The 26,669-nt window shown below is 32.4% G+C and overlaps 4 protein-coding genes and 1 non-coding gene across 8 annotated transcripts; 3 read left to right on the top strand and 2 right to left on the bottom strand.

Moving 5' to 3' along the window:
• Positions 1 to 48: 48 nt before the first annotated feature.
• On the top strand, positions 49 to 1,628 carry LOC149495044 (putative tetraacyldisaccharide 4'-kinase, mitochondrial; the record flags this gene model as incomplete). 2 transcript variants are annotated; one of them, XM_089723700.1, is given in 4 exon segments in its annotated part: positions 49 to 258; positions 447 to 506; positions 906 to 986; positions 1,303 to 1,628. In XM_089723700.1, coding segments are annotated over 4 exon segments (519 nt in total), but the record flags the coding sequence as incomplete, so codon positions are not given.
• A 3,051-nt stretch (positions 1,629 to 4,679) lies between these two features.
• Positions 4,680 to 7,950, top strand: LOC149495045 (GDSL-like Lipase/Acylhydrolase superfamily protein). The gene is made up of 5 exons (XM_089723695.1): positions 4,680 to 4,996; positions 6,344 to 6,474; positions 6,581 to 6,811; positions 7,054 to 7,303; positions 7,483 to 7,950. The coding sequence occupies exons 1-5, from the start codon at positions 4,738 to 4,740 to the stop codon at positions 7,701 to 7,703; spliced, it is 1,092 nt and encodes a 363-aa protein (XP_089579821.1). The 5' UTR covers positions 4,680 to 4,737; the 3' UTR covers positions 7,704 to 7,950.
• A 25-nt stretch (positions 7,951 to 7,975) lies between these two features.
• Positions 7,976 to 8,048, bottom strand: TRNAF-GAA (transfer RNA phenylalanine (anticodon GAA)). The gene has a single exon. It is a non-coding gene; the product is annotated as a tRNA-Phe (tRNA).
• Positions 8,049 to 9,532: 1,484 nt separating this feature from the next.
• On the top strand, positions 9,533 to 11,994 carry LOC149495047 (GDSL esterase/lipase At5g55050-like). The gene is made up of 5 exons (XM_089723614.1): positions 9,533 to 9,881; positions 10,605 to 10,738; positions 10,819 to 11,052; positions 11,141 to 11,390; positions 11,539 to 11,994. The coding sequence occupies exons 1-5, from the start codon at positions 9,617 to 9,619 to the stop codon at positions 11,757 to 11,759; spliced, it is 1,104 nt and encodes a 367-aa protein (XP_089579740.1). The 5' UTR covers positions 9,533 to 9,616; the 3' UTR covers positions 11,760 to 11,994.
• A 942-nt stretch (positions 11,995 to 12,936) lies between these two features.
• Positions 12,937 to 25,004, bottom strand: MSH5 (MUTS-homolog 5). Of its 3 annotated transcripts, XM_089724236.1 has the most exons (35): positions 24,919 to 25,004; positions 24,087 to 24,118; positions 23,905 to 23,999; positions 23,564 to 23,644; positions 23,417 to 23,489; positions 22,733 to 22,796; positions 21,910 to 22,064; positions 21,713 to 21,814; positions 21,618 to 21,645; positions 21,490 to 21,521; positions 21,317 to 21,374; positions 20,949 to 21,035; positions 20,415 to 20,471; positions 19,582 to 19,683; positions 19,410 to 19,454; positions 18,858 to 18,935; positions 18,509 to 18,559; positions 18,352 to 18,433; positions 17,797 to 17,870; positions 17,606 to 17,705; positions 17,318 to 17,414; positions 17,059 to 17,148; positions 16,890 to 16,954; positions 16,722 to 16,780; positions 16,242 to 16,318; positions 16,065 to 16,151; positions 15,743 to 15,804; positions 15,551 to 15,612; positions 14,989 to 15,042; positions 14,809 to 14,894; positions 14,333 to 14,364; positions 14,226 to 14,249; positions 13,635 to 13,750; positions 13,425 to 13,542; positions 12,937 to 13,254 (listed from the first exon to the last, which is right to left on the bottom strand). In XM_089724236.1, exons 1-34 carry the CDS (start codon positions 24,952 to 24,954, stop codon positions 13,462 to 13,464), a joined length of 2,424 nt encoding a protein of 807 aa, XP_089580362.1. In that variant the 5' UTR covers positions 24,955 to 25,004; the 3' UTR covers positions 12,937 to 13,254; positions 13,425 to 13,461. The 3 variants fall into 3 exon arrangements, with proteins under 3 accessions (XP_089580362.1, XP_089580363.1, XP_089580364.1); XM_089724237.1 differs by lacking the exon at positions 19,410 to 19,454; XM_089724238.1 differs by lacking the exons at positions 23,564 to 23,644; positions 23,905 to 23,999; positions 24,087 to 24,118; positions 24,919 to 25,004 and having other exon boundaries at positions 21,910 to 22,059; positions 23,417 to 23,488.
• Between the last annotated feature and the right edge of the window lie 1,665 nt (positions 25,005 to 26,669).

The following is a 26,669-nucleotide window of genomic DNA, read 5'->3' on the forward strand; positions in this document are numbered from 1 at the left end:
TCTTCATGCGATTTGGTATAAATATATCAATTTAAAAGTTCTGTGCAGGTTTCAGAGCAAAATCTCCAAGATATTGAGATAATGATTCGAGGAGTTAAAGATTCTCTTCCTATTTTTTTCACTAGAATGTCTCCCTCATATTTCTTTGAAGTAGGAAATATCAACTTTAGAATACCGTTGGATGTCATACATGATGCCATTGTGCTTTGTGTTTCTGCAATTGGTTCAGCAAATGCTTTTGTGCTGGAGATGAAACAGGTACTTCCCCTTTTACTATCTGGTTTTATGACATTATTTTATTTGTTTCCCTCTTGATTATATTGAGAATCTTTGGGCATCTTTTGTATAATGAACAAATCATCAAGGGACATTTAATGGGTTTGATATTTTTCTCCCTTAATTTAATGAACAAAATTAAATGTGTTTAAATGGTGGGTATCTTGCAGTTGGGAGCATTTTATGTTGATCGAATTGATTTCAGTGACCATCACTTGTTCCAAACCAGGGTACAATTCTCTTAGTGCTGTCTTTTTATTAAATTGCTTCAGATGGACAGTCTATTTTTCATAGCTCAAAAATGCTCACGTTTGTCATATAAGTACGCATTTGTTCTTGAAGTTCATTCTCCTGTTCACTCACAAATTTTGCATACGCAAAGTTCAACTCTTATCTATTGAAAAGGTGCCCGTGCTTTTCACGGAAACAGGATACAAAATTACAGTTACTGTGCCTCTACCTGCAATATTAAGATGTGCTTGTAACTATATCTGCATAGCTTGTGACAGCTACTCCATAACAACTACTAAGCCCTAATCCCGACAGTTACTGCATAAGAGGAAAATATTTGCTCATCCCCACCCACTTTATGCTGAATTTGGTGCTGATATCCTCTGTCAATTATCTAGGACATTGAGGTGATCATGATGAAACTCAGAGAACTAGAGAACAAGTTTGGGTCCAAGCCGGTAGTGGTCGTAACGGAGAAGGTGGGTACATTGTTTAATACTGATGCTGGCATATTTTATTGGTTTTTAGCTTATTATAGGACCACTTAGTTGAGAAAATCATTGCTATGTAGTTTAGATGCATAGCTTCTTTATAGCACGTGATGATGTGGTCCATCTGTTTCCTTTTTTATCTGCAGCATGTCCTCCTTTGTGTGACTGTATGTTTGCTAGTATAATTTGTTCCTTACCTAACGACAGGCTTCCATGACTTAAAGAGTATAATATCGTCATTGTCATAATAACTTTATGTTTTTTGCAAACTCGTATTCATTAATTTCAACCATTGCAATTGTAGGATTATGATCGAGATCCAGAGATTCTCCGTTGTCTGAATCCTTTCAAAGTTATGACCCTCTGTTCAGAATTGCAAATAATTCCACGTAGAGGAAGCACCAAGGATGGTTTTAGAAAGTTGTTGAAAGAGCTGCTGAAGATAGAATGCTCAGGCGCAAAGCAAAACTAAGTTTTGATTCTACTGACTGAAAATGGTGCAACTTTTGCAGTGAAGCACCTGAGAATAGTTGCTGACCCTCTTTTTTGAGTTGTGCCTTATTTTTTCTGTTCCTTGTTTGCAAAGAAGTACATTCGAGTTATACATTTTGAAGTTCCAATGTTCTAGTACTTGTATTTTATAATGTTAGGATCTAATTCTTTGCTAGAAAAAAAAAAATATTTTTGGTTATGAGCACTAATCTTAATACTAAAAGAGTAAAATTTGCAAAAGATTTCCATTAAACGTTGCGCTAATCTAATACTAAAGGTGTTTTTATTTAGAGGTGAACGTTAAGATTCAAACCTTAATGGGTAAAATTTTGAAAAAGTTTGCTATTTTTGAATTTGAAGTCCAGCCCATGGACAAGTCTTATTAGGCCCAGATGAAGACCCACTACTGTCTCTGCCTCTGGCAGTGGAGATTTAAACTAAACTCAAAAAGCTGGAGTCCACTCCTTGGCATCAGAGAAGTGGTTCATCAAATTTATTGCCACATGAAATTCTGGTTGTAACAATTTTGACTTATCAATAAATGCTAACACACAAAGAATCAGATCCAATCCCATTTCAACACTTCGGTCGACAGAGAGTTACGTAGAAAGATACCCTGGCCTGTAGTGTGGATATACATCAAGTGATCGATTTATATATATTTAGATTACGGTGTCATCTTCAAAAATCTGCAGTCCCTATTTGTAGAAGTTGGTGGCTAAAATAGACGCGGTTTCACACTTGTATTACGGAATTCTCAACTCTCAAGAACCATATACTGTGAGATTAACGGTTACATACATGCAAAACCAAGATGAATTGATAATTTGGATGAATTATGATGTGGGTGGTGTCTTCTTCAGTCACAGCTAGTTAGCTTAAGTTTTATCTTATGACCTTTATCTCTCCCCTTCATGGACCAAGGCAGGATTCAAAACTAGGAGCCTCATCTATCTTGAGGGAGGATAGAATATAAGAATGGAACGATATTTACCCGCGTGTGACATGCGGTTCATTCATCACTGTGTTCTCTTTATTTATAAAAAAAATAAGTGGGGGCTTGGAGATGGTTGAATCAAATCCAGTCTAAATTTATTATCTTCTAGAGACATGAATAGTCAATTCCCAATAATCGGCGTATGACAACAAGCAAGAAATTGCAGTAGAATTGCTAATTATTATAAATTTGAATCATTTTCGTCATAGTTGAATTTGAACCCACAAAAACAAAAATGGAAAAATAAAAAAGAAACCCAGCTAGCTAGCTAACAACCAAGAAAGATCGATCCTTTTCACACCACAGTATTTATGGATTAGAATCATTAATGGCTGTACCCAAGCTGTCTTGGTTGCAAATGCAATCCAATTCCCACCTTCTAGGCGTGGGTCAAACATACCCACATGGTTATGGATCTTCTCTTTTGTTAATTGTTAGGTTTAGTAATCAAAATTTAGGGTTAATGGCACAACGTGTTGGACTTGTTTGGCTAAAAGGAAATTCAACTTAGAATGATATTTCTGTCTCTCCCTCTCTCTCTCTCTTTTGGTCATTTACCAGAATCAGTGATGAGTTTACTTTGACAAATTATATGCACAATTTTGTCACTCATCAAAGTCCAAACTTCATGTCAAAATCTCAATTATTTATGATTAAATTATTAAATTAATTACCACTCCTTGTAATCTTTTTCTTTCTTCTAGTTTGCTTTCTTTTTCTTGAAAAAGAAGTGATCTTTACGCAAGAAATACTGTATTATTCAATTGTCATGTTGATATACTAATCAAATTAAAGTTGAATTAGGGGTAATATAGAGTTTTAGTTAATTAATTAAGAATGAGATAATATAGTGTTTTGGTTAATCAAAACCTTAAATGCTACATAAAAAAATATTACCAGACAAGCTTTTGAAGTTAAATTTAAAACAAAAAATTAAATTTCAATAACTCCACATTAATTAAAATTTTATAATATAAAAGAAGCTATGAATTCAAATTTAGTGATTGAATTAATTAGAATAATAATTTGAATTTAATACATGTGCGGCCAAAATAAAATTCCATAAGCCCAAAAAAAAAGTGATGCTGTGCCTTAAAAGAACTTCAACATGACAACATACAAAGTATCTTCTTATCCTGAAAGTTGTCTGAAGCCATTTTTTAAAACACAAAAATGTTACAAAGTTATAATAATACATCCTTGTAAAGAAGGAAGGCTGCAACAAAAGTGAGATTCCTTAATTCTATTAGAAGGATCAATGCTTCTATAGAAATTAAGTCGGAAAAATCTTAGCAGACGGGCTAAAATTAAAAAATATATATAATAAAATTATACTAAACTTAAAATAATAAATTAAAAAATTTTAAATTTTAAATCCCAATTTTATTATTTTTAATTTTATTTCTCCATATATATATTTTATTTAAAATGTGATATGGTGACAATGGAATTAATGAAGTGATTTGGGTATGGAGGTGGATTGAGAATGGGACGGTGCTGACCTCAAAATTCCAATTTTGGGTGTAAGACGTGATGATTGTGATAGTGGGTTCCCACTTATGTACCCACGTTTTATTAGATTATTGTTGGTTTTTATTTCTAGATAAACAATAAAAAAGGGATCCAGAAATTTCTTTTTTCTTTTTTTCTTTCTCTAAAGTCAATATATGAATTCCTTTGTCAATATATAAAAAATAATAATAAAATTAAATTAAATATAGTTGAAAATGAAGTAATCAAATCATATATATAATTTTCTTTCATTAAAAAAAAAAACTATATTGTTGAATATTTTAATTAAATGCTTAATATTCAAACATTAAAACAATCAACAATTAAAAAAAATTACGAATGGTTTGTCTTTGACCATGTATAGAATAATATAATCATAAGGTGATATCAAAAACAGTCCAGGAATGCAAAACAAATCAAGAATCAAAAATTATAACTTGAAAATGAGTTCTAAACCAATTTCAGAGGAAGTAATATTTTATTTAGCATCACATTCTTTTATTTTGTCTAATTATAGGTTGCATTTTACTTCAACTCTCTCAAGCAATTACTCATTTCTTTTTCTTTTTTTTTTTTATAAAAAAAAATAATAATTAAAAAAAAAATTCTCCTTTTCACACTCAAAAATTTGTGGACTTCAATCCATCACCTTATCTCCCTCTATATATAGCTCTAAGAACAACACTTCCTTCTCATTTCTCAATAGCAAGAGAACATCTATATATATTTGTTAAACTAATGGGTAGCAAAAATTTAGATCTTCTAGTATGTTTCTGTATCGTCTTTACTGCTTTCTTGAGCTTCAGCTTCAAATTCTCAACGGCTCAAATGGTACCGGCGGTGTTTGTCTTCGGCGACTCCTTAGTGGACGTCGGGAACAACAATCATCTTCCTGTTTCCATTGCTAAAGCAAATTTTCCTCATAACGGTATAGATTTTCCAAACAAGAAAGCCACCGGAAGGTTTACCAATGGCAAGAACGCCGCAGATTTTCTTGGTTAGTTTTTAGCTTTCTGATAAGCTTTTCTTTAGAGGCTTCTCATTATAAAACTTGCCAACGGTAAAAACTAACATATCATGTTGGTTTTATTATATCAGTTCTCCAATTACTTCTGTTATTAATTAATGTACCATTTTCATATTTCATCCCTTTTTAGTTTTATTAGTTTCTGAATATTTTTCAGAAATTTAAAATTTTTTGTTATTTACTAATTTTTTTAAAAATAATATTTCTAAATGCAAATAAGAGCAAATTTTGTATTAACTATGAAATTTTTTTATTTAATTGATTGTAAATCTTTTTCTAAAATTTTTGAAGGGGCGAACAATTGTCGGGATTTGAATTCTTGAACTTTTTATTATTATTATTATTATTATTATTATTATTATTATTATTATTATTATTATTATTATTATTATTATTATAAATAGATAGGTATTTAAAACTATTGTATTACTCTAATCCATATATAATTTCCACGTTTTTGTTATATTTTGTTTTTTTGTGGCAAGGAAATGAAAATTGGAAAAAGCTTGCAAGTTGCATATGTATTATTTAGTTACGTGTCTAATCCAAACTTCATCAGTTGATCCCAAAGATTCTAAATTAATTTGCTAATATTAAGGAAAAGCAGCTAATTAGGACTTATTAACCATCTAGTATATTATAATATTTGGATTTATTTTTCATGTTATTATTAGAAATTTGAGTTTTGAAAAACAAAATAATTTTCTCCACAATAATTCCAAGGGGGTTATAAAACATTTTATCTTATCAATCTTGTCATTTCATGAATCAGTTTGTCATGTTCCGAAGTTAGGCTATGCATACTAAATTGGTGAAAACAACTATAGTTGAGAGGACTCAAATTCGAAAAGATCAATCAGACCATCACCTGATTGTCATATATATGCTTCTTTCTTTGCACTTATCATTTCTAAGAAACACTATTAGCATACAACAACTAGCTCTATGATTTACTTAATTGATTATTAAACTCCTAATTGAGAGCTTAACTAATTACTTTCTTTCTCTCTCCTCTTTTGCACTATAATGTAAATTACAAATTGTATGCCCATGCATTATCTTTAAAAAAAAAAAAAAATTGAAAAAAAAAAAAAAGTGCATGCCAAAAGCAAAAAAGGAAAAAGCTTGCTAACTTGAAAGTTGAACCTTTGAAGTCATTTATGTGCATATTGATTGGTAAAAGTATAGTTTTCAAGTTTACATACTTTATGCTACAAGTGACTTTGATAGAGTACCTATGCCTTTCTTTTTAATGATCTATATATGCTTTATTCTTTTTCAATAACAAAAATGTATAACGTATAATGTTACTGGCAGCTGAGAAAGTTGGCTTACCTACTTCACCACCATATCTATCCTTAAAGTTTAAAACTGCCTCCGCTTTCATGACCGGCGTAAGCTTTGCCTCCGGTGGCGCTGGAATCATTAATGGCACAGATGAAAAGCTGGTAAGTGGATAAAAAACCGAATGCCTTGTTCTCAATTCAATTATCCCCAATTGCATATTTTTGCAATGTGTTTGAACTTTCAAAACAAAATTACTTAATTTGTTAGGGACAATCCATAACCTTAACACGTCAAGTAGGAGACTATGAATCAGTATATGGAAAGTTGGTGGAGAATATGGGAGCTTCTGCTACACAAAATTTGTTATCTAAATCTCTTTTTGCCATAGTAATTGGAAGTAATGACATCTTTGATTACTCAAACTCATCTAATTCCAATAAGGCCACCCCTCAACAATATGTGGATTCCATGATTCTCACTTTGAAAGATCTCATTAAGGTAACTCCTATCATCCTCTGCACTTACATTTTTAATGTGTCTATATATACATATAGACACATCTCGACCAAACTTCGAGATCTCATTATCTAACCAAACTTCGAGCATGGTAAGTTCGAGCTCATCTCGACCCTAACTTCGAGCATGGCAAGATCGAACTCATCTCGACTCGACTTGTTTACACCCGTATTGCTAGGTATTCTCATGTGTTTTTCTATAATATATTGAAGTGGTTTTGACAGAGAGTGTATGAGCATGGTGGGCGCAAGTTTTTTATTGCTGGTGTTGGACCAATCGGATGTGTTCCATCAATAAGAGCGAAGACCGAAACAGAAGCTTGCAACGAAGAAACAAATGCAATGGCTGTTTTGTACAATCAAAAGCTAATAGCAATGTTGAAACAGTTGAATACAGAGCTGAAGGACATTTCTTACTCCTATTTTGACTCCTACCACTTGTTTCAAAACATCACTCAAAATCCTTCCAATTATGGTATTATTACTCACAACCTCCTAATTAACTAATTTCAAGCTATTAATTTTTTATGATAAAAATCAAACCAAACAGAAGTGGTTGGTTCGATTTGATTTTTTGGTCTAACCCAAATTATGTCCAACCCAAACTTTGATCTAATAAAATTGATAGTATTACTTAAATTGTTGTGATTTCAGGGTTTGCAGAGGTGAAAGCAGCATGTTGTGGGCTAGGGAGATTAAAAGCAAAGGTGCCATGTTTACCAATTGCTACATATTGCTCAAACAGAAAAGATCATGTCTTTTGGGATCTTTTTCATCCAACAGAAGCAACTTTCCATATTCTTGTGGATACTCTTTTTGATGGTCCTTCACAATATACTTTCCCTGTCAATCTCAGAAAACTCATAACAGCTTAAGCTTAATAAGTTAGTCTTTTATAGCAAAACATAGACATGAAAATGCCCTTCTCTTCAGAAGAACACCAAAAAGACTGGAAGAGGATGGTAAATGTAGTTAAGTTAGGTTATAAATAACATATAGACAAGTTCCTTTTAGGGCGGTGATGTTTGGTAGTGTTTTTTAGGTCAAAGGAGTTACGTATAATTAATGCAAACAGAAGTATTGTTTTCTTGAATAAATTGATATTTCTCCAGGCATATGAAATTAAGTTAAACAAAAAAAATAATTATGCGGTGAGCGTGGATCGAACACGCGACCTTCAGATCTTCAGTCTGACGCTCTCCCAACTGAGCTATCCCCGCTGAATGGCTTCAAATTTCTACATATTTAATATGAATCAACTAGCTGAAGAACACTTTCTTGAAAAATTTAAACTCAATCGAACCAAAAATTATCTTGAGTCACGCATCATCCATCATTTGATTTGATGACTGCATTTTACTTTGAATTTTCCTAACAAAATAAGAGGTGGGGTGCTTATTAAGACGACACCGTTTCGTTAGACAAAATGTGCATTTAATTCTTCCAAAGAAAGCACAGCCTGTTGTTAGAGTTCCAACTTCCAAGTCGAAATCGTTGACTCTATTTGACCGGAAATCTATTTTCCATTTTAGTAGCTTACTTTTACTTTTTTACTTTTTACTTTTTAGGCAAGTAAAAAAGAGGTTATTTGTTTCAAGTGTCACATGAAAAGCCATTTTGCAATTAAGAAAAACCAAAACTTGAAAAAAACAAGATTTCTGTGACAAAGGGACAATTGTCACTTTTTAATCCTTTTAGAGCAAACCTCTCATTTTTACAAGTATTCAATTTCTCCTCTCACTCAGCTTTCACATTTGAGGAAAAAAAAAAAAAAAAAAAATCTTTTATCAAGTTCATGCAAGGCCAGACGAAACTTATAAAATTATGAGTATAAAATCTAGAGCCATTAGACTCATTACTCTTGAAATGGTTTTAACCTAAATATCATATATATATATATATATATATATATATATAAATTAAATGCACTTGTTAGATACATTACTATAATATTTTGGAGCGATCTCAATTCCTGTAGGTATGAAAACACAAGTTCGATTTCTCAAAAGCGCATTTTATTGAGAGGGTAAAAACATACGAGGATTACATCTCTTAATTATAAAAAATAATAAAAAAAAAAGTTTGGGACTGCTCCACCTTGACAACCTCTCCTCCAAAGCGTGCTCAGCTAGGAAGCTGCAATCAAGAAATTGATCAAGAACGAGCCTCCGCCCGTTTGAGGCGCGTTCGTTGTTGTGATTATTTTATCTTATTATAAATAGATAGATATAGAATAGATACTTTTGAAATTTTCTCATCCCAACTGATGGGTGCCAATAAATAATGTTCTCTTTAAAAATTCCCCTCCCCCATCACTATCCATCTGCACAAAGTAAATGGGACTGAAGATATTTTAAGATGAACAAACCAACTTCCAAGGATATTTATGAGAAACTGTTTGTGATTTGCCTTTGCATAACTGAATGCATAAGTGACTAATTTTTCAAAATATTACATTTTTTACCTCAAAAATTATTATCATTGATCAATTTTTGGCATAATCAAATCCAGCCAACAGAAAAGTGAAACCGAATTAAGTTTAGGGCAAGACAGACAGTGACCATTAACTAAGCAAAGAAAGACCTATCTATCTAACATATTAAATGTGAAGATGAATTCGAAGGCAGAGACCGGAACACATCAACATACACAGTACCATTCTTTATTACATGTTGTCTGCACAGAGATCTAACATACTCCTTTCTTCTTTTCACATTCTCATTGACTTATATATATATATATGCATAGAGAAATGTCTACCAATTTGCTGTAATACTTTAGAGCTATAATGGGTTTGAATGCTTATTCAGTGAAGAGTTTGATGTTGTTTTTGTTGTTGATGACGATGATAATGAGCTTGTTCTTGAAAGATTCAGAGGCTAAAATGGTGCCAGCGGTGTTCGTGTTTGGTGATTCAGGCGTAGATGTTGGAAACAATAACTATCTTCCATTTTCCATTGCTAAAGCTGATTTTCCTTTTAATGGTATCGACTTCCCTACCGGAAAACCAACTGGAAGGTTTTCTAATGGCAAGAATGCTGCAGATTTTGTTGGTACGTCCTAACGCATTATTTTCTTGGTTTCCTCTGTATGTGTATATATATAGACAAATAGAAAGAAGTAACTCGTTATCGGCTTCGATTTGTAGGTTCAAATTAGGTTTTGTCTTAAGATGCATTAGATAAAATATTTAATTTGAAAACTCTATAAGTTTATCTAATAATTTTAATATTATAAATAAATAAAACTTATTACTGTTATTAATAATAAAATATTAATATAAATAATATTACTGTTATTATTACTATTATTAATATTTATGTGTTTTTAATTTTTTAAAATTATATAGATAAATTGTTGTTGCTAAAATACAAGAAATTTTTATTTTTGTCTACAAATACTATAGCTGTTCATTCATAAATCATAGTTGTAAATTATTAAACTAATGAGTCTATTCGACAGTGGAAGGTTAACAGATGAATATCAACACTACTTCCTGCATCCCATATGTATAAGCTCACTTCCCTTTTTTTTTTTTTTTTTAAATATTTATTATTAATTTTTTAATATATCTATATCTAATTTACACCTATATATGTCATGTAATATTGTAGAGAGGAATTTAGGAAATAAATAAATAAAAATATAATTTAACTATATTAACTAGTTTTTTTAAATCCGTGTCAAAGTCAAATTATATCTATATATTTGGGCATTAAGTTCACGAATTACAGTAGTTTTTGCTTACAACCTCACTTCAATTTAATGATGAGCAGCTGAGAAACTGGGTTTACCTACACCTCAACCCTACCTCTCCTTGTTAATCAACAAGAAGAAAAATGCATCCTTGACTGGCGTAAACTTTGCCTCTGGAGCTTCTGGAATCCTCAATGCTACTGGAAAATCCCTTGTAAGTAACTAATCAAAACGACAAACTCATATAATAACTGTTCATTCAGTATTAAATCAAATACTGGTTCTTTGTTTTAGGGTACAGTAATCCCTTTGACAAAGCAAGTAGACTACTATATAAATGTTTATGGAGATTTGGTGCAAAAGATGGGATCCAATGGAACAAACAAGCTCTTAGCTAAATCTCTATTCTTTACTGTAACTGGAAGCAATGACCTTTTTAGATACTATGGTTCTTCTGATCTCCAAAAGAAAAGCACTCCACAGCAATATGTAGATATGATGGTTCTCACAATGAAAACACAAACAAAGGTAATGGCAACTATATATATAAAATCAATCAATTTGGTTATTCTAGTTTCTTAATGACAATATCCTTTATATTGCTATGTTTTGGCAGAGATTGTATGCTAATGGTGCCCGTAAATTTTTGTTACCTGGACTTGCAACAGTAGGATGCGTTCCATCGGAAAGGACAAAGAACAAGGGACAAAAATGCAATGAAGAAATAAATTCATTGAGCAGAATGTACAATGAAGGCCTCAAGTCAATGTTGCAACAGCTAAAATCAGAGCTTGTGGACATAAACTACTCCTACTTTGATACTTACAACATCATGCAGGACATCCTTCAGGAACCAGATGCTTATGGTACGATAATATTCGGACATTATTATTCCTCGGAAATTGCCTGAAAAGCTAAACGAAATTATGGAAATGTAGGCATTGTAATGAAATCATTACCTCGAGAGTTGAATTTCATCCATTGTAATATGCAATAGTTTTGTTTCCATTTCAGGATTTACTGAGGTTAAAGCTGCTTGCTGCGGGCTTGGAAAGCTGAACGCAGAAATCCCCTGCATGCCAATATCAAACTATTGCTCCAACAGAAGCAATCATGTCTTTTGGGACATAGTTCATCCAACAGAAGCAACAGACCGCATTTTGGTCAATAATATCTTCAACGGTCCATCACAATATACGTTTCATATGAATATGAGGCAGCTGATTGCAGCTTAAATTGCAGCAATATAAATAGCTATACATATGCATACTGAAGGAGAGCCTCTATTTCCAATAAAGTGTAACGTCTACAGTGCGTCCAGCATCAAAATTCTGTGCTAGGCATATGAGCTAGAATAAATAATTAGTTGGTGGAAGCATGTAATTCAATATTCTTAGTTTTGTCTCACAAATTCCTATAAGTTAGTGTGTTTGCACTTGAGTATCAAAGTGGGACTAAGAATTTATATTATATATTGTCAGAAAATTTAACTTATTTTTTAAAATATTTTCTAAAGAAAACGTTTTTTTTCAAAAATGTTTTCCAAATAATCCATTTCCCGTTTTTTGGTCGTAGTTAAAAAATATTAAATATTTTAATTTATAAGACTAAAAAACATTTTGAATTGTAGGAATTTCATATTTGAAAAAAATATATGGTTGAATATGAAAAAAAAAAAGGTGTAAAAAATATTAAAACGTAGTTATTGACGGTGGACCACTAGTGATAGTCCCCAGTTACTGGTGATGGTGACGGTGGCTATTGGTAATTAATGAATTAATAAATATATGTTTATAAAATTACAGTAAGTATTTTCAATGTCTAAAAAGTATTCTCTCATTTAAAAAATGATAAGTTATTTTTCTTTCAAGTAGCTTCATTTTTTCTTTAACCAAAAAAAATATTTCAACTGATTTTTCTTAGTACCTCAAGCATCAATAATCCAAAAAGTATTTTCCAAATAAATTATTTTATTGAAATAAATGAGCCCTACTTTAACGCACTTTTCATATTACAAGTTTTAGGATTAATTGGTTTGCATCAAAATGCAAATCTTACTTCTAGCTTCAAAGGTCATTAAAATATACTTCACAGGCATTTGCTTCTAGAAAGCCAATGCCTCTATTTTTAATGTCATTATATATTATATGCACACACGGACGGAGTTTTAGCAGTTCCTATCAACCATTTCACACAAGAAGAACATGAAAAACAAAACCCATCAAATACCCGATGAGAGAAAGAGAGACTGCAACTTCAAGTACAAATTCTGGCAATAACCTGGATTCTGTTAGGAGCCAAAAAGAGTTGTTCGCTTCCCATCTCAGCTTTCTCTACATGTATCTTCCATTTTCATAACCTAGGTCAATAACTATTCGGTTCACTAGAAAGTTACTCGTAAGAGTATCAGGATAGGAGAAATGACATATATTCCTTGAACAAAGGGTTCATATTTCAATATCCAAAGAGAACGCAAGCACCAGTGATACCATTTTCATTGTTTTAAAATTTTCAGGTTGGATTATACATCAATATTCCTAGAATGGAGGATAAAAATGGTAACCAAAGAGCGGCAGTGAAGACATCAGAATTTGCAGTAGTCACCTCAAATCAGACTGTACCTTTCATTATGCACTTTAGGTCCTTTCTCAGTACTAAAAGAGCGGCAAAGATACAGTAATTGTTCAGTTCTTGCTGGTGTCATCAACAATCGAGTAGATTGGTCTGAAACTGATGGAAAGATCAAAATTCAGTTGTTTCGTGTTCTATATTTATCACATGAAGAACATGTATCTAAACCGGAGCAGAAACTACAAAAGAAAATCAAGCTGAAACTAAATCTTTCTGTTTCAAGAGACTGGTTTTAGAATATATAGTTATAGACATGCATGCACACATACACGGCCAGGGAAATTGATACTTTCAAAGCTCTGCAGATCAGGAAGGAAATATATCTTGGAAGAAGAGGTTGAGATCACCCTTAAGAACATCGAATGCCATTATCTTGTCCACTGCATCCTGAAACCAGTGCAGTAACAGAGTTCCATGATATGTGTGGAAGAGAACAAAAATATATAAATGTTTAAAACCTAGATTCAGAAAAGTAAGACCTTGCATTGGAGATCAAAAGTTGATATGCTGTCATTGCACAACCGCTCAACATGGTTGTTATTTCCAATAGCATCCAATACAATTGCTGCTCTCTTAATAACTTCCTCAGGGACACCTAAAAGACAATTTTATTGGTTTATGAGAATACTGGAATTAAACCTGAATATTATCAATGCTATAAATAGACCAATGACAGTATAAAGACTGCTTTCTTTTAAGCATCGCACTTTTTGAGGTGCCTATCCCATGTTTAAATATCAAATACAGTTCCAAGGCTTAAAAAAATTGTGGAGGAAGATTGGATGGAGAGGAAGGATTCATGTAGTTGACACAAAGCTTGTTTTGGGCTTATCCTGGGGAGCCATTTTTATATCTCGACAATCACATAACTGATAAAGTCAACAAAAACAGGGTAGACTATCTTGGGGTCCAACTGAAAATTTAAATGCTTAATTTTCATTTATATTCTCATTAGTAATTTTCAACAAACAAAAGATCTGACAAATACAAAATAACAATATTGCCAATCTGAGTACAAGTGCATCTAGAATTCCATAAAAATGCAAAGAGATCAAAAGAGGATAATGTACCAGCAAGGAGAGCACAATGTATTCCTGCAAGCCCCAAAAAGAACACCTGACTTGAGTAAAAATTCTCAATACCTATCCCTAATTTACAAGTATATTTATACACTCACCATAACTAAGAAGAGTGTTTCCGGGAACTAACCTGCAAAAAGATACAGAGATGGTCTTTAAAATGTTAGTAGAATTAGATTCCAGAGCTGATAGGACAAATATAACAGAAAAGCGTCAAATTTTAAGTGTCAAATCAGATGGGCTTCCTATTACCATATTTTGGCTAAAAGGTCAAAAAAAATTGTGCAGCTAATTTGACCCTTAATGTCTAACCATCCTCTTGCAATATTAACAAAACAACTAGATGCTGCTGTTTTCTGACACATGAAAATGTTGAAGAAAGATCATAGCTGAGTTTTCACAATGCTAACCTTTTCAAATTTAGTGGAAAGTTTTTCCAACAATAATCACCTTTATTTATAATTAAGAGAATCAAGTTACAAATCAGTAGCCACAAAACAAGGCTTTCTTTTTCCCCAAAGAGTGACAAGCATTGTATTCATACAATATGATTTGACAAGGTGTAGAAAAGTACCGATAAAGAAATACAATGTCCTCAACATCTGTAGAGTTGTCGTCAGGCCTCAGCACACTCATGGTGTAAAACTTCACCCTCTCAGACTGGGATTGGTCAAACATTTGAAATATCACTTTTCAAGTGCTGAAGCTGTGCCAGCATAAACAAATCAGATAGCAACCCTGCACAAACGCATACCTTTGGCAAGCAACTCTCACTGAATAACTCAGTCAAGTGAGTGCTCACCAGAACCTGCATACATAAAATAGGTGCTCAATTTAAAGTTATATGCTACTAATAATAGTCGCCATTCTTCAGTTTTGCTTTGCATAACGGTTGATTAGAGAATGATCAAAATGAGGCACATATCCTGTTGAACTAACCCAAAAACAAGTGCAGAAAAAGAGAAAGAAGAAAAGGGCAGAAACTAAGTTAGTAAATTGGCAATAAGCAATGGAATCCATGAAAGCAATGTGACATCCATGATTGTGCAGTAGAGTAGAGAAGACACAAGGACAAAGAAACTGGCAAGAGAAGGATGAAAGTAATCAGTTGAATCAGATGCTTGGAAACTAAAATCATTGTTTCTTTAATAAGTACAAGTGCTTATGAATGCACATGGCAAATACAGCTGATGTTTAAGTAAAACATAATAGCTTCATGCTTATCCACTGTGCATCAGAAGAAAAAATCTCATGAAAGGAGTCACATTAGTTTAGATATGTGATTCTGGCAGCAAAGTCGGAGAAGAATATAAAACCTTTGGAGGGTCATCGCATGCGATAAAGTGCTTTATGGTTCCACCAAGTAGACCAACACCATCTGCATTCATCAAGCATTTTAATTAATCACACATTTCAGAATAAGGACTAAGGGAACAGCCGATGAAAAAAATCGATTCATATGCATTTAGTGTATCTAAGACATCTTAAGTTCTGCAACAGACGCCAACCTTCTGTAAGCGTGCCTTTACCAAATTCATCCAATAGACATAGAGATCGTGAAGTTGCCTGCCTGAAAATTTGTCAACATATACAAGGAAACAAAGATGGGGTTTTCAAGATGCATTGTTGACTTCTTGCTATTCAAGCACTACAGGGAATTTTTGAGATCCACATTCCAAATCCCATATGATATCAAATTGGGAAAAAAAAGATTCTCTCTAACAAATCAGCAAAAAGCTCCTGACAGCAAAGATCTTGAAACAGTTGTCATGAACAGGAGCTTTTGTTTAGGGATGGAAAGCACCTTAACTGTCCTCATTCAAAGTATACCTTAGCATCATCCCTACTTGATGCAGATCTATCATGAATGTTGACTGTTCTGCAGTCATAAGCTTACTTCCCATTGCGCAGAATATTCTGTTACAACAGAATAGCTGTTGGTTAAATGAATAGAATATGAAATTTAGATGCTACTCTAAAAAAAAGATAAGGCGCGAAGGTCAGAACCTGTCAGTCAGCCCCACAGTAGCAGCATCTGCTGGTATGAAACTTCCAATGAGGGAAAGAAAAACAATCAAAGCCACCTGGAAAAATAAATTTCAGAGTGCAAAATTTATTAAAAAGTGATAGGCACAACAATCATACTAACACATTAATGTGAGAGAAAGCAACACAAGCATTGGCAGCATCGTGACCAATTCAGAGCAACTCAGAGATAAATTTTGACTGCTATGCTGAGAAAAATAGAGATGCAAAAAAGAAATTTTATTGGGAGAAGATTTGAGCACTGACAACTGCTAAGAGTATAGGCAGGCTAACATATATTAGTCGAAAGACGAGTTACAACAGTGAAATGAAAGTAATCACATACCTACGCATACATGTAATAGCATGATACAACCATAAGATGTACAACCAACATAATATGCAAGTGCACTACACCTACACATGCAGAGACCTAGAAATAGAACACAAATAACTATGAACCTGCTTTATATATATACTCTTCCCTGAATAATTAGGACCGGTGATGATATTGATCCTTCCTGAGGCAATAAAAATCTTGTAAGTTTAATAAGATAGTTCATGCTAAGATGGGATAGACATAGTCAATGTGAGCTAAACTGATATTTGTCTTGAGTGAAATCATTTTACCATCATCTTCAATCTTTGTATCATTGGGGATAAATGTGTCCACTGTCATTTCCTGCAAAATGTGCCTGCAAGGCAACACCTAATTAAAATACCGGGTAAATCTAACTCTTTTAAGGAATTCTTTTCTAGGGGAAAAAGACGTAGTGCATATCATTGAATCAGTGGTCACCTTCCGTTCTGTATATTAAGCACTGTTTCTTCAGTCAAAATGGGTCTGACATAATTGTTCTGACGAGCAACTAGGGCCAATGACAGAAGGCTACATAAAAATATTCAGACATTACAATCAATATGACACTTAAGATTGCAGCAGCAATGAATGCTATAATCAATATTAGACATGAGAAAGCAAAAGGAATGAATGCCATAATATAGAAAAGGAAAGGGGGGGGGGGGGGGGGGGGCGCTTTTTGTTAAATAATCCTTACCAATCTAGTTCAGCCACAAAATTCACAGCTTTAAGCAGATGCCCTGAGAATAGATGAATATGTGACACCAAGTCTCTAATAATTGCTCTCTCCATGTCTTCAACAAAAAATTTAGGTCAGTCAAACATTAGGCTTACAGCAAAAAGTATGTGTTGGGTATCTTACTGCTCAATACTATCAGAGAATGACCACAGGCTACCAGACAGCATATCCACATTCTCTCATAAAATCCATACAAAACTGCAAGCAGTTAAGCTCTTTATAAGAAGAACACATCATATTAAGTACCTAGAATCTTATGATAGATATCTCCAAGAAGGTTATCTAATTCTCGTGTCTTTGGGGTACGATAAAAGAATCTTTTGGTCTCTCCATCAGCATCAGAAAACTACATTTGATTTCAATTTATTAATGATAGATGCAGAATGAGACTTTTATTAATGATTTTTCAATTTATTGTAATGAAAGCATCAACTTACAACAAATTCAAAATCTTGAAGCTTCTCTAGCAAGGTTTCATCAAGTTTTTCTTCAAAAATACATAGAAGATATCCTGCATACACAAATAAAGACCAATGGATTGGGAAAACGTGACAAACTAAAAGTAAAAGACATAATACAACAAAAAATTTAAGAGAAATTATATAGCCCTAAAGGGTACCAAGGCTGTAAGGAAGACAAGGTACACGCTTGTTTTCAAATAAGAACTCTCCTGCTTCCGTTCAAGAAATTACAGATTCAAGACAATGTCTCCTGTCATGGAAATAGCTCCCAATTCCTAAGAGACAGAATGAAACTCAAATTCCTTTCAACCCACCACTACCATCTTTGTACCACCACAGAAAAATAGCATTCACAACAAGCAATAAATCAGAACAGGTGAATCAAATTTTAAATGCATCAGTATAGAACTCAGAATCCAGTCATGAATCATCTGAAGCTGATTAGTCTAAACATTAAGGAAATTCATAAAAGATTCTAAATTACACATATCAGGTTCTTCAATTACATTATTGCGCAGCAAAAAGACCAACCTATTTGATGTAAATAAACAATACATGGAGTGAGCTTCTCATTACTCAAATGGGGAAGTTGTGCAAGTTCCAACAAGGAAACCTGCAAAGAATGGGTAGAATCAAATTCAGTTTCAATTTCCTATTCCTATTTGATGCACAAATATGAAACAATTACCTTCTGCAGAAAATCTGGCAGTTCCTCATAGATTTGTCGCAGTTCATCCAACTGTTTGATGGGCAAGAACAAATTGTCCAATTTAAAAACTCATTTGTAAAGTTTAAGCCAGAACCAGTTATAAATGAAAACCTTATGAATGGAGGAGCATTGTAATTTTTCAGCAAAAACAAAAGAAATAAAATCATTTCAAAAATGGATTCAACCGTGAGGATAAGATATTATAGTAATATCTCTGCAAAATGAAATGGAAAAAAAGAGAAAAAGAAAAGAATAAAGAACTTGCTTTGACACCTAATAAAAATAAAAAGAAAAAGTAAAAAAAAAAAAAAAAAAACTAATCTGCAACCTCTTCGCAGAAACCCTCTTTCACTATTGTTCCATAATCCTTCTCTTTACTTCTATTAACATCAATAACACCAATCACCTACAAAATACAGCATCAAACGTAAGAATATGCCCCAGAATGAAGAAACAACAACATTCAGAAGGAGAGTAAAATCAATAAACATGACATGCAAATGCATATACTATTTAATGTAACACATTATAATGAGTTATTATACAAGAAAATTTACGACATCAAAAATCAATTATCATGCACAGGCAAAAATAAACCAATTAAAGAGCTGACTCAACAATCGATTCCCCCTTTTGTCCTTTGATGTCCATTGTTCTACAGCTCCTTTCGCTTAATTCTATTTTACATTTTTTTGAACTTCTGTTCTTTTTGATAATGACTGAAAACATACACCTTAAAATTATCTATTTTTAAGAAAAAGTACAAATAAGTAGATAAGAGTAAAAAGAATTTAAATTAGCCCCACCAAAATAATAAAATCAGTCTAGATTCTTCCAAGTCGTTACCACTAGAAATTGCCAAGGAAATAATTGTACTAACCAATTCATAGACATAAGCCAATTCTGTTGAAATGCAAAAGCCAGCCTAAACAGTGATAAACAACCAAAAACAATAAATATCACATATAAGGAAACCTCGAGAATAGATGATAGTATACACCTTCACCAGAAAAAAAAAAAAAAAAAAGAGACATCAAGAAACGATCTAATACCTGCTCAATGATGTTGAGATTCAAGCACTTGGCCTGCTCTCGCAGACTTTCGGATATGCCTACTTCAAATATCTTATCAACATGCAACAATGAACAAATGCTCTACAAGAGAAAAGCACATTAATATTACACCATGTTTAACCCTAAATGCAGCTTAATTTTATCCATTGAATTTCAATGTAATCAGTGAACTCAACTTTTGTCAACAAAATTATTTAACCTATATGTTATTTCAATATGTCAGTATTGCTCAATATTTGTAAAGATTATTGCAAAATTTTATTTTTTGACTAAATAGAAAAGTCCTAAGTACTATTTTATTTGTAGAACAAATTTATAAAAATGGTAGTTGGTTATCATGTCAAACATCTAGCTACAGTCTACCAAAATTTAGTAATAATGACCTTATTGAAATAAAATTAAAGTATAGCGATAATGATGAAGTTAGTAATTAATTCAATAACATAGCTGAATTAAGCCCTCAAAGATCTCCTTGCTTCCTTTGTAAATCATTTATTTTACATGAGCTAACTTGCTAGAACTTAAAAGTAAAAGTACCATTTCATGAGAAGAAATCCCACATCACATCATAAAATCTTGTCTCGAGAAGAAACCAATCATAATCTCATTTAGCAAATCAGATGAAAATCATATGAAGCATGTATTTACATGTTTCTAATATCATACACTATGCATAAGTAAATATAATGGATATCATCCTGCAACCATGAACCATTCTTGCCATCAACTTGCCAAATAAGGAGGATAAGCAATATTTGTCCAGTAGGACAAAGGACCAGAAGTTGAAAATAACTTCTGTAAAACAGGATTACCTTCAAAAAGGATGTCCAATCACCACTAGTACACATTGAACTTGGCGAGTTGAATTTCTTCAAAAAAGAAAGGAGATTATTGCAAATTTCAGTAGAAAAAAATGATAAAGAAAAGATATCACCAATACAATCATCACGTTACACCACAAGGACAACAATAAGGACAGTTGTACCAATCACCATGGCCAATTTGGGAATTGCCAAATGTCTAGCACTGAATAGTTAAATAGGTAAAAGGATCCCTGAGATTGATTCTTACTTAAGCTAAATCCAGTTGACATGTCATAATAGCAAAACAATACGATTGCTAAAAAATGGTATATCAGGATCTACCAAATTGGTCATTTTAGCATGGCAAAGAAAGTGCGATCTACTTTTTTTTTTAGATTAAGCTGAGTTAAACAGGAAGTTTGGGATAGGATATATATATATTTTTTTTTGAATTAATCATTTTGTTTCCTTTAATGGTATTTTTGCAGAAATATAACATAAATATAATCTAGAAATCCCAATTTTGGATGGAAGTGATACTACCTTCAGTATATGGGAAATGTCCTTGACAGACTTCAGTGTTTCATACAGAGACATCGTCAGTTCTTCAGAACATAAAAAGAATGATATCTTGGTCTCACTAAGGAATACGAGATTTCGGTGCTACTAGCTATAGAAGTATCAACTTAGAAGTTCAATCCCTTATTTCTTGATGTCAATCAAATTCATTTAAAATATTTGCAGGTAGGTAATATAAATTTTTGTCACTCTCAGCAAGAGCAAGTGGCAAACCCTATTTCATGGTGGTGCCGGCCTATTTTCCTTTTCTTCTTTTGCTTGTAACCATAAAAAAGTTGTAATTTATGTAAAGGAAAAACAGGTCTTCACTTGCTCAGATAACGAAAGGATACAGCATTGAGACGGCCATTCAATCTTTCAAGGTCCAGTATGGGCCTCAGAAACCAATTTCTAAAGCCAGGAAAATCACGTGTCAAGTCCCAGGGATAAAGATAATGTGCAAACAAATAATATCAGAAATACATAGAACTAATTACTTTTCTCAAAAAAACATAAAACTAATTACTTTAAAAGACGTTGACCCATTGGTGTCGCACACTGATCAAGGCAATTAAGGCAATCATGTCAGTCCAATCTACAACCACAAAAAGATGCTACATACTAGTGCAAACAGATAAGTATATTTCTACAAACCTTATTCATCATGCCAAACACAGAGAACCTGCATGTCAAGTAATCAGCAGAGATCTTTCCCAGATGAAAATATTTACAATCTAATACAGAATTACCCTTCTTTTGATCTACCGATGCCCATATGGCTTGGATGTTTATCTATTTGGAAAATCTGCAATGCCTCATGAGCTGCTGCATCAAGCTTGAGAAATTTGTTTCTGTTTTTAGATTTAAGGGAAAAAAATTATTGTCCAAGTTTCTTTTCTAGGAACAAGTTAAAACACATGCACATATGCCATAGATCAGAAGATACAATGAAATTTTCGTTACAGCATCAATTGTAATTGATGCATTCCCACATTCCTTTTGCTCAAGGGCATCCACAATCCTTTCATTCTCTAATATGGCAAGAAGACCACCACTTACTCGAACTTGAATTTCACTTCCCATGTCCATCATAGAACTAAGCTGGCATTACGAGATAGAAAAAGAAGATCGGTTTAAAGGTAGATAAGGTTTTGGAATGCAAACACTGAAACAACAAAAGAAGTATAGGTAAAAGGATGCACATAATCAATGTACGAATGCTGTTAAATACATTAATAACAATTCCAAAGGCTGAAAAAGAGTCTGATTAGAGAGGAAAGAGAACAGATAAGCATGGCAATGCAGACCAATAAGGCCTCTCAAACAATTTCAAACAGAATGAATAACTATTGATGACTTTTCAAAGGAAAAAGGAATAACTACATGGAACACCTTTTAAAGTATTACTATTGATATGCAATTCTCAATTTACTGATCAAGGACAGTATACTAATATCTCCTACACAGTAATATCAAAATATGCAAGTACTATAATGTGATATATGACAAATGTTTTAAGATTCCAATACAAAAATGATAAATCACCAAAGCGGTATTCTGTTGATATGCAATCAATGTCACTTACAAAATAAAATGATAGAAAAAATTTCAAAAGCAATACGCTGTGCTGGCAGAATTATTACATAATGGATGCAATGTTTTAACACACTCAAATGAATGAAATTTCAATTGCAGAAAAATATTATTTTTAAAAATAGCATATGATAGAGATAGCCATTATAAATAAATCATGTGTAATATGCACTCACATAACAAATTCTTTCCTTGATGTTTAACCCATTATCCATTCCTGTTACTCGAAGGTATATCAATCTGCAATGCCAAAATGAAAAACTGGGTAAGAGGAAGAATTGGAGACTAGAAGGATTGAGAAAGACTATCAAATCAGAAATGCATCATATCTGCTGCACACTCGCACAACGCTGTTATGAAAAATCGAAATTACCAACCAATTACAAAGTACAAGAGTCAAGGCAAAGAGAAAAGACATTATAATAGAGAATTTCAGCAAGCCATGAGATAAAACTGAGTTAAGTCATCTTAGTTGAGTCAAACTGCATCCTGAATAAAGCATTTCTGATGTGGAATGAAGAAGTAGAATGTAAAATCTGTCCTATGACTTTGCTTAGTTGGTAAAAGTCAATACCATGATGATAAGTTTGTTAGATGCCAGGACAGATGCACAAAAATTGTGATTTTGTAAAATTTGCAGCTATTAGCAGTATGCAGAGTTTTTTACCAGAAGAAACTGAAACACGCAACGATGTGCAATCAAAATTATCAATGTCATTCAAATTGCTGCAGCTTACTATTAAAGTTACTATTGTAAAGGACACTCAAATGCTTTGACTTGCAATTTTCTTTTTTTTTTTTTTGTCCAACCCGTTGGATGTGCAAAAAAGTGTCAAGTCCATTACATAGATCTTTAATACCTGTGCCATGCTTGCTCATAGCTGAAAATTGAACTTTTCACCAGTTTCACTGTGGGTGCCTCAGGGGTGCCATCTGCATTACTCTAAGGAGTAAAGACAGGTCATAAATGAAGTGTTTTTAAGTCAAAGATATGAAGAGCAATGTACCACTTCGTTGTAAAGCGGATATGAAGGATTCTTCACTTTTACTGCTCGTGTAAATGGTCAGGGGCTTAGCCTGGTATTTTACTGTACAGTTTCTCAGCAAAAAAAAAAAAAAAAAAAAAAAAAAGAGAGAGAGAGAGAGAGAGAGGAAAAAAGAACAAATAAGATAATGAAGTTATGACAGGCAGAATTGTATACAAATGCTTTCAGCCAAAGTGAAAGCACAGAGCATAAAAACAAGGAATAAAACATAAGATAATTATAAAGACAGGAAATGAATAAAGAATTGTTCATTTCCATCACAAGAAACACCATTCTAAACCAGTTCGCACATGAAACAATACCTAGATCAATCAGGGGGAAGTCCGAGCTGACATCTTCCCAAATTTCGAGCACATGAAGTTGGCGAATACTTGAATCATAATAAGAAATACCAACCCTGTATTGGAATGTAGCTAAGATCTATTTCAGATGTCAACCTATGTAAAGCAGTTTGGCAAATACAGTCTTGCAAGAAGATACTTACGTGTGGCCATGTAGAATACACGCCATGTAGACCTGCGTTTAGATTCAAACAAATGCTGTAAAAACAATTCATGATCTTAAAAACACATAAAAACAATTAAAACAAAATAATATAGACTTTGTTCAGGGACCTTGCTTTTATTTGGTTTTTGCTATTGTAATTTGCAAAAGGAAAAAAGGTAAGTTTACAAAACGAAGCCAATAACACAAATATTTACTCTAGATTACAGCTACAACCATCGGAACAGGCCATCAAACAGAAATTCAAAGCCATCGTTATGTAAATTCCTAGTTTGTGTTAGACTCCATTACATTTGTTAGTCCAACTGAGAAGTTCTTTGCGAGTACAAGCTAAATTTCTGTAAGCACGCACAAATCACTACTTAAGAATGATTAATTATGATTAATTACTAATAGGAACAACCTGAAAACCGCAATCACGACAGGAATTCAATTAACTATGCTTCTTACAATAAATTCATTACAGCGCATTAGTCATCTGTTTCTTCTCAAATTGATCATGAAAAGCTTCAGGATTCCATTTAAATAATGAAACCTTCAGTATTTAAATTGATTTGTTTTAACTCATTAAAATTTTTATGATGATTTTTTTCTTCATTTTCTGGAGACGAAAACACAATATGAATCGCAAGAAACTCAGAATTTTCTCAACGATGTCTTTTTAACTACATCGAATTTTCTATTCCAACTTTTCTCTCGAAACAAACACATATTATAAGGAAAATTTTATTTCCTTTACAATTTTTTGGCGACCAAACGGAAAGTAAGAAACGCATATGTGAGAGAAGAAGGAAAACCGATGGAAAATGGACCTGTTGTTCGGCCTCCGTTTCGTCCATTTCCTCCATTTTCACGCTCTGAGTGCTGGTATTTGGTTTTGAGTGTCAGTGAACTCGGTGACTAGCAAAGTAAGCGAGGGAGTAAAGAGGAGGTATATATATAAGGTCGCTTTACCGCCTCGCTGGTCCCCAATCATTGTCGATGCCCGGTTTCGACAAAGTCGACTGGACACGTGGCGGTATTTTAATGAGTCTTGGTATCGATTCGATTACCAACCTATGTGGGTTGGCCTTAATGGTTTAAGCCGTATACATCTTGGAATGGGCTAAATCTAGTCTGGGCTTATGAAAATTGAAAATAATAACGGAATACTTTTTTGAACTGAAGAAGTATAAAATATTTACTAACATAGTATTTCGATAAATTTATGTGAAATTTATTTTATTTGAGGAATAATTTATTAAAAATAATTTATAATAAATTTTTTCTGAAAACAAATATAAAATCATTTTAAATATTTTTATTTTCGTAGTATATTTTTAAAATTTATAAATTTTTATACTTATGATATGTTTGAGTCCATAAAATATTATATATGTAAATAATAACCAAACTTATAGTTTAGAGCTATAAAAAATTTAAAAATGAATTTCCATTAATTTTTAAATACTTAAATATGGATTTGTAAAAAAATTTCGTGAAAATCAACTTCCATTTTATAATTTTTTTTAACATAAGAAATGAGGACTTTTTATTTTCTTGACTTAGCAAATTAGACGCAAGCATTTCTTTAAAACAAAAAAGACAAGTGCATCATGAGCTTAAGTGATTTAGGAAGATATTAATTTATTATATTATTATATTCTACCATTATTTGTCTAAAAATTAATTTAATTATTTTTATAATAAATCACAAGTAATCCATACGGGCTGACTTATATTATCTTCTATATACCTATTAATCATAAGTTTACCGTTATATTTTATGTGAAAAATTTATAGCACGTTTTAATTTTTAATTTGAATTATTGAACAGTTTAATCATAAAATTGCATATCTTAAACACTAAAATTGACAAAAAAAAAAATCTATTAAATATTTCAATTTATAAAAATAAATTAATTAAATATTTTTAGATAATTAAAAAATATGAAAAAAATTATGTAAAATGTTGTAGTAATTATATATCAATTATCTTTTAAAAAATATATATATCAAGTTAATATTTACCCTACATTAAAAATATTAAAAAATTATTATTATTAGTACGAATAGGTATACAACGTGGCTAAAATTTATAACTGTATAAATACGGTAAATTTATATCGATGAATTAACGTATTCTATGTATTTGTTTTAGCAACAATTAACGAGTAGATGATGCGTGCGACTATGGCATGACTGATGAGACAGAAATTCATTTTTGTGGTAGGTTGACATGAGTTGTCTGTGTCTTTACGTTTGTGATTAATAATAATCCTCCAAAAATGGACAGCACGGATAAACACAACCTGTCTCTATTAGCGCTACCATTGAGCCGGAACCGCGTCCGGCATAAAGAACAAATCCAATAATCTCAAATCTCAAAGTATTTCATTTCATATAACATCAAAATTATATTCATCCATTACCAAGTCAAAAGGATGTATACTTTAATAATTATAAAGCTAAAAAAATACTGTGATAATTTGAATTACGAATTTCAGTTTTTTTTTTTCAATTTAATATTTGTAAAATCTGATTCTTGATGCTTAATACTAAAAATTCATGTATTTAAATTTCA

Source organism: Jatropha curcas, chromosome 7 (genome assembly GCF_041381405.1).
Source record: "Jatropha curcas cultivar XTBG-Jc1 chromosome 7, XTBG_Jcur_1.0, whole genome shotgun sequence".
Lineage (NCBI taxonomy): Eukaryota > Viridiplantae > Streptophyta > Magnoliopsida > Malpighiales > Euphorbiaceae > Jatropha > Jatropha curcas.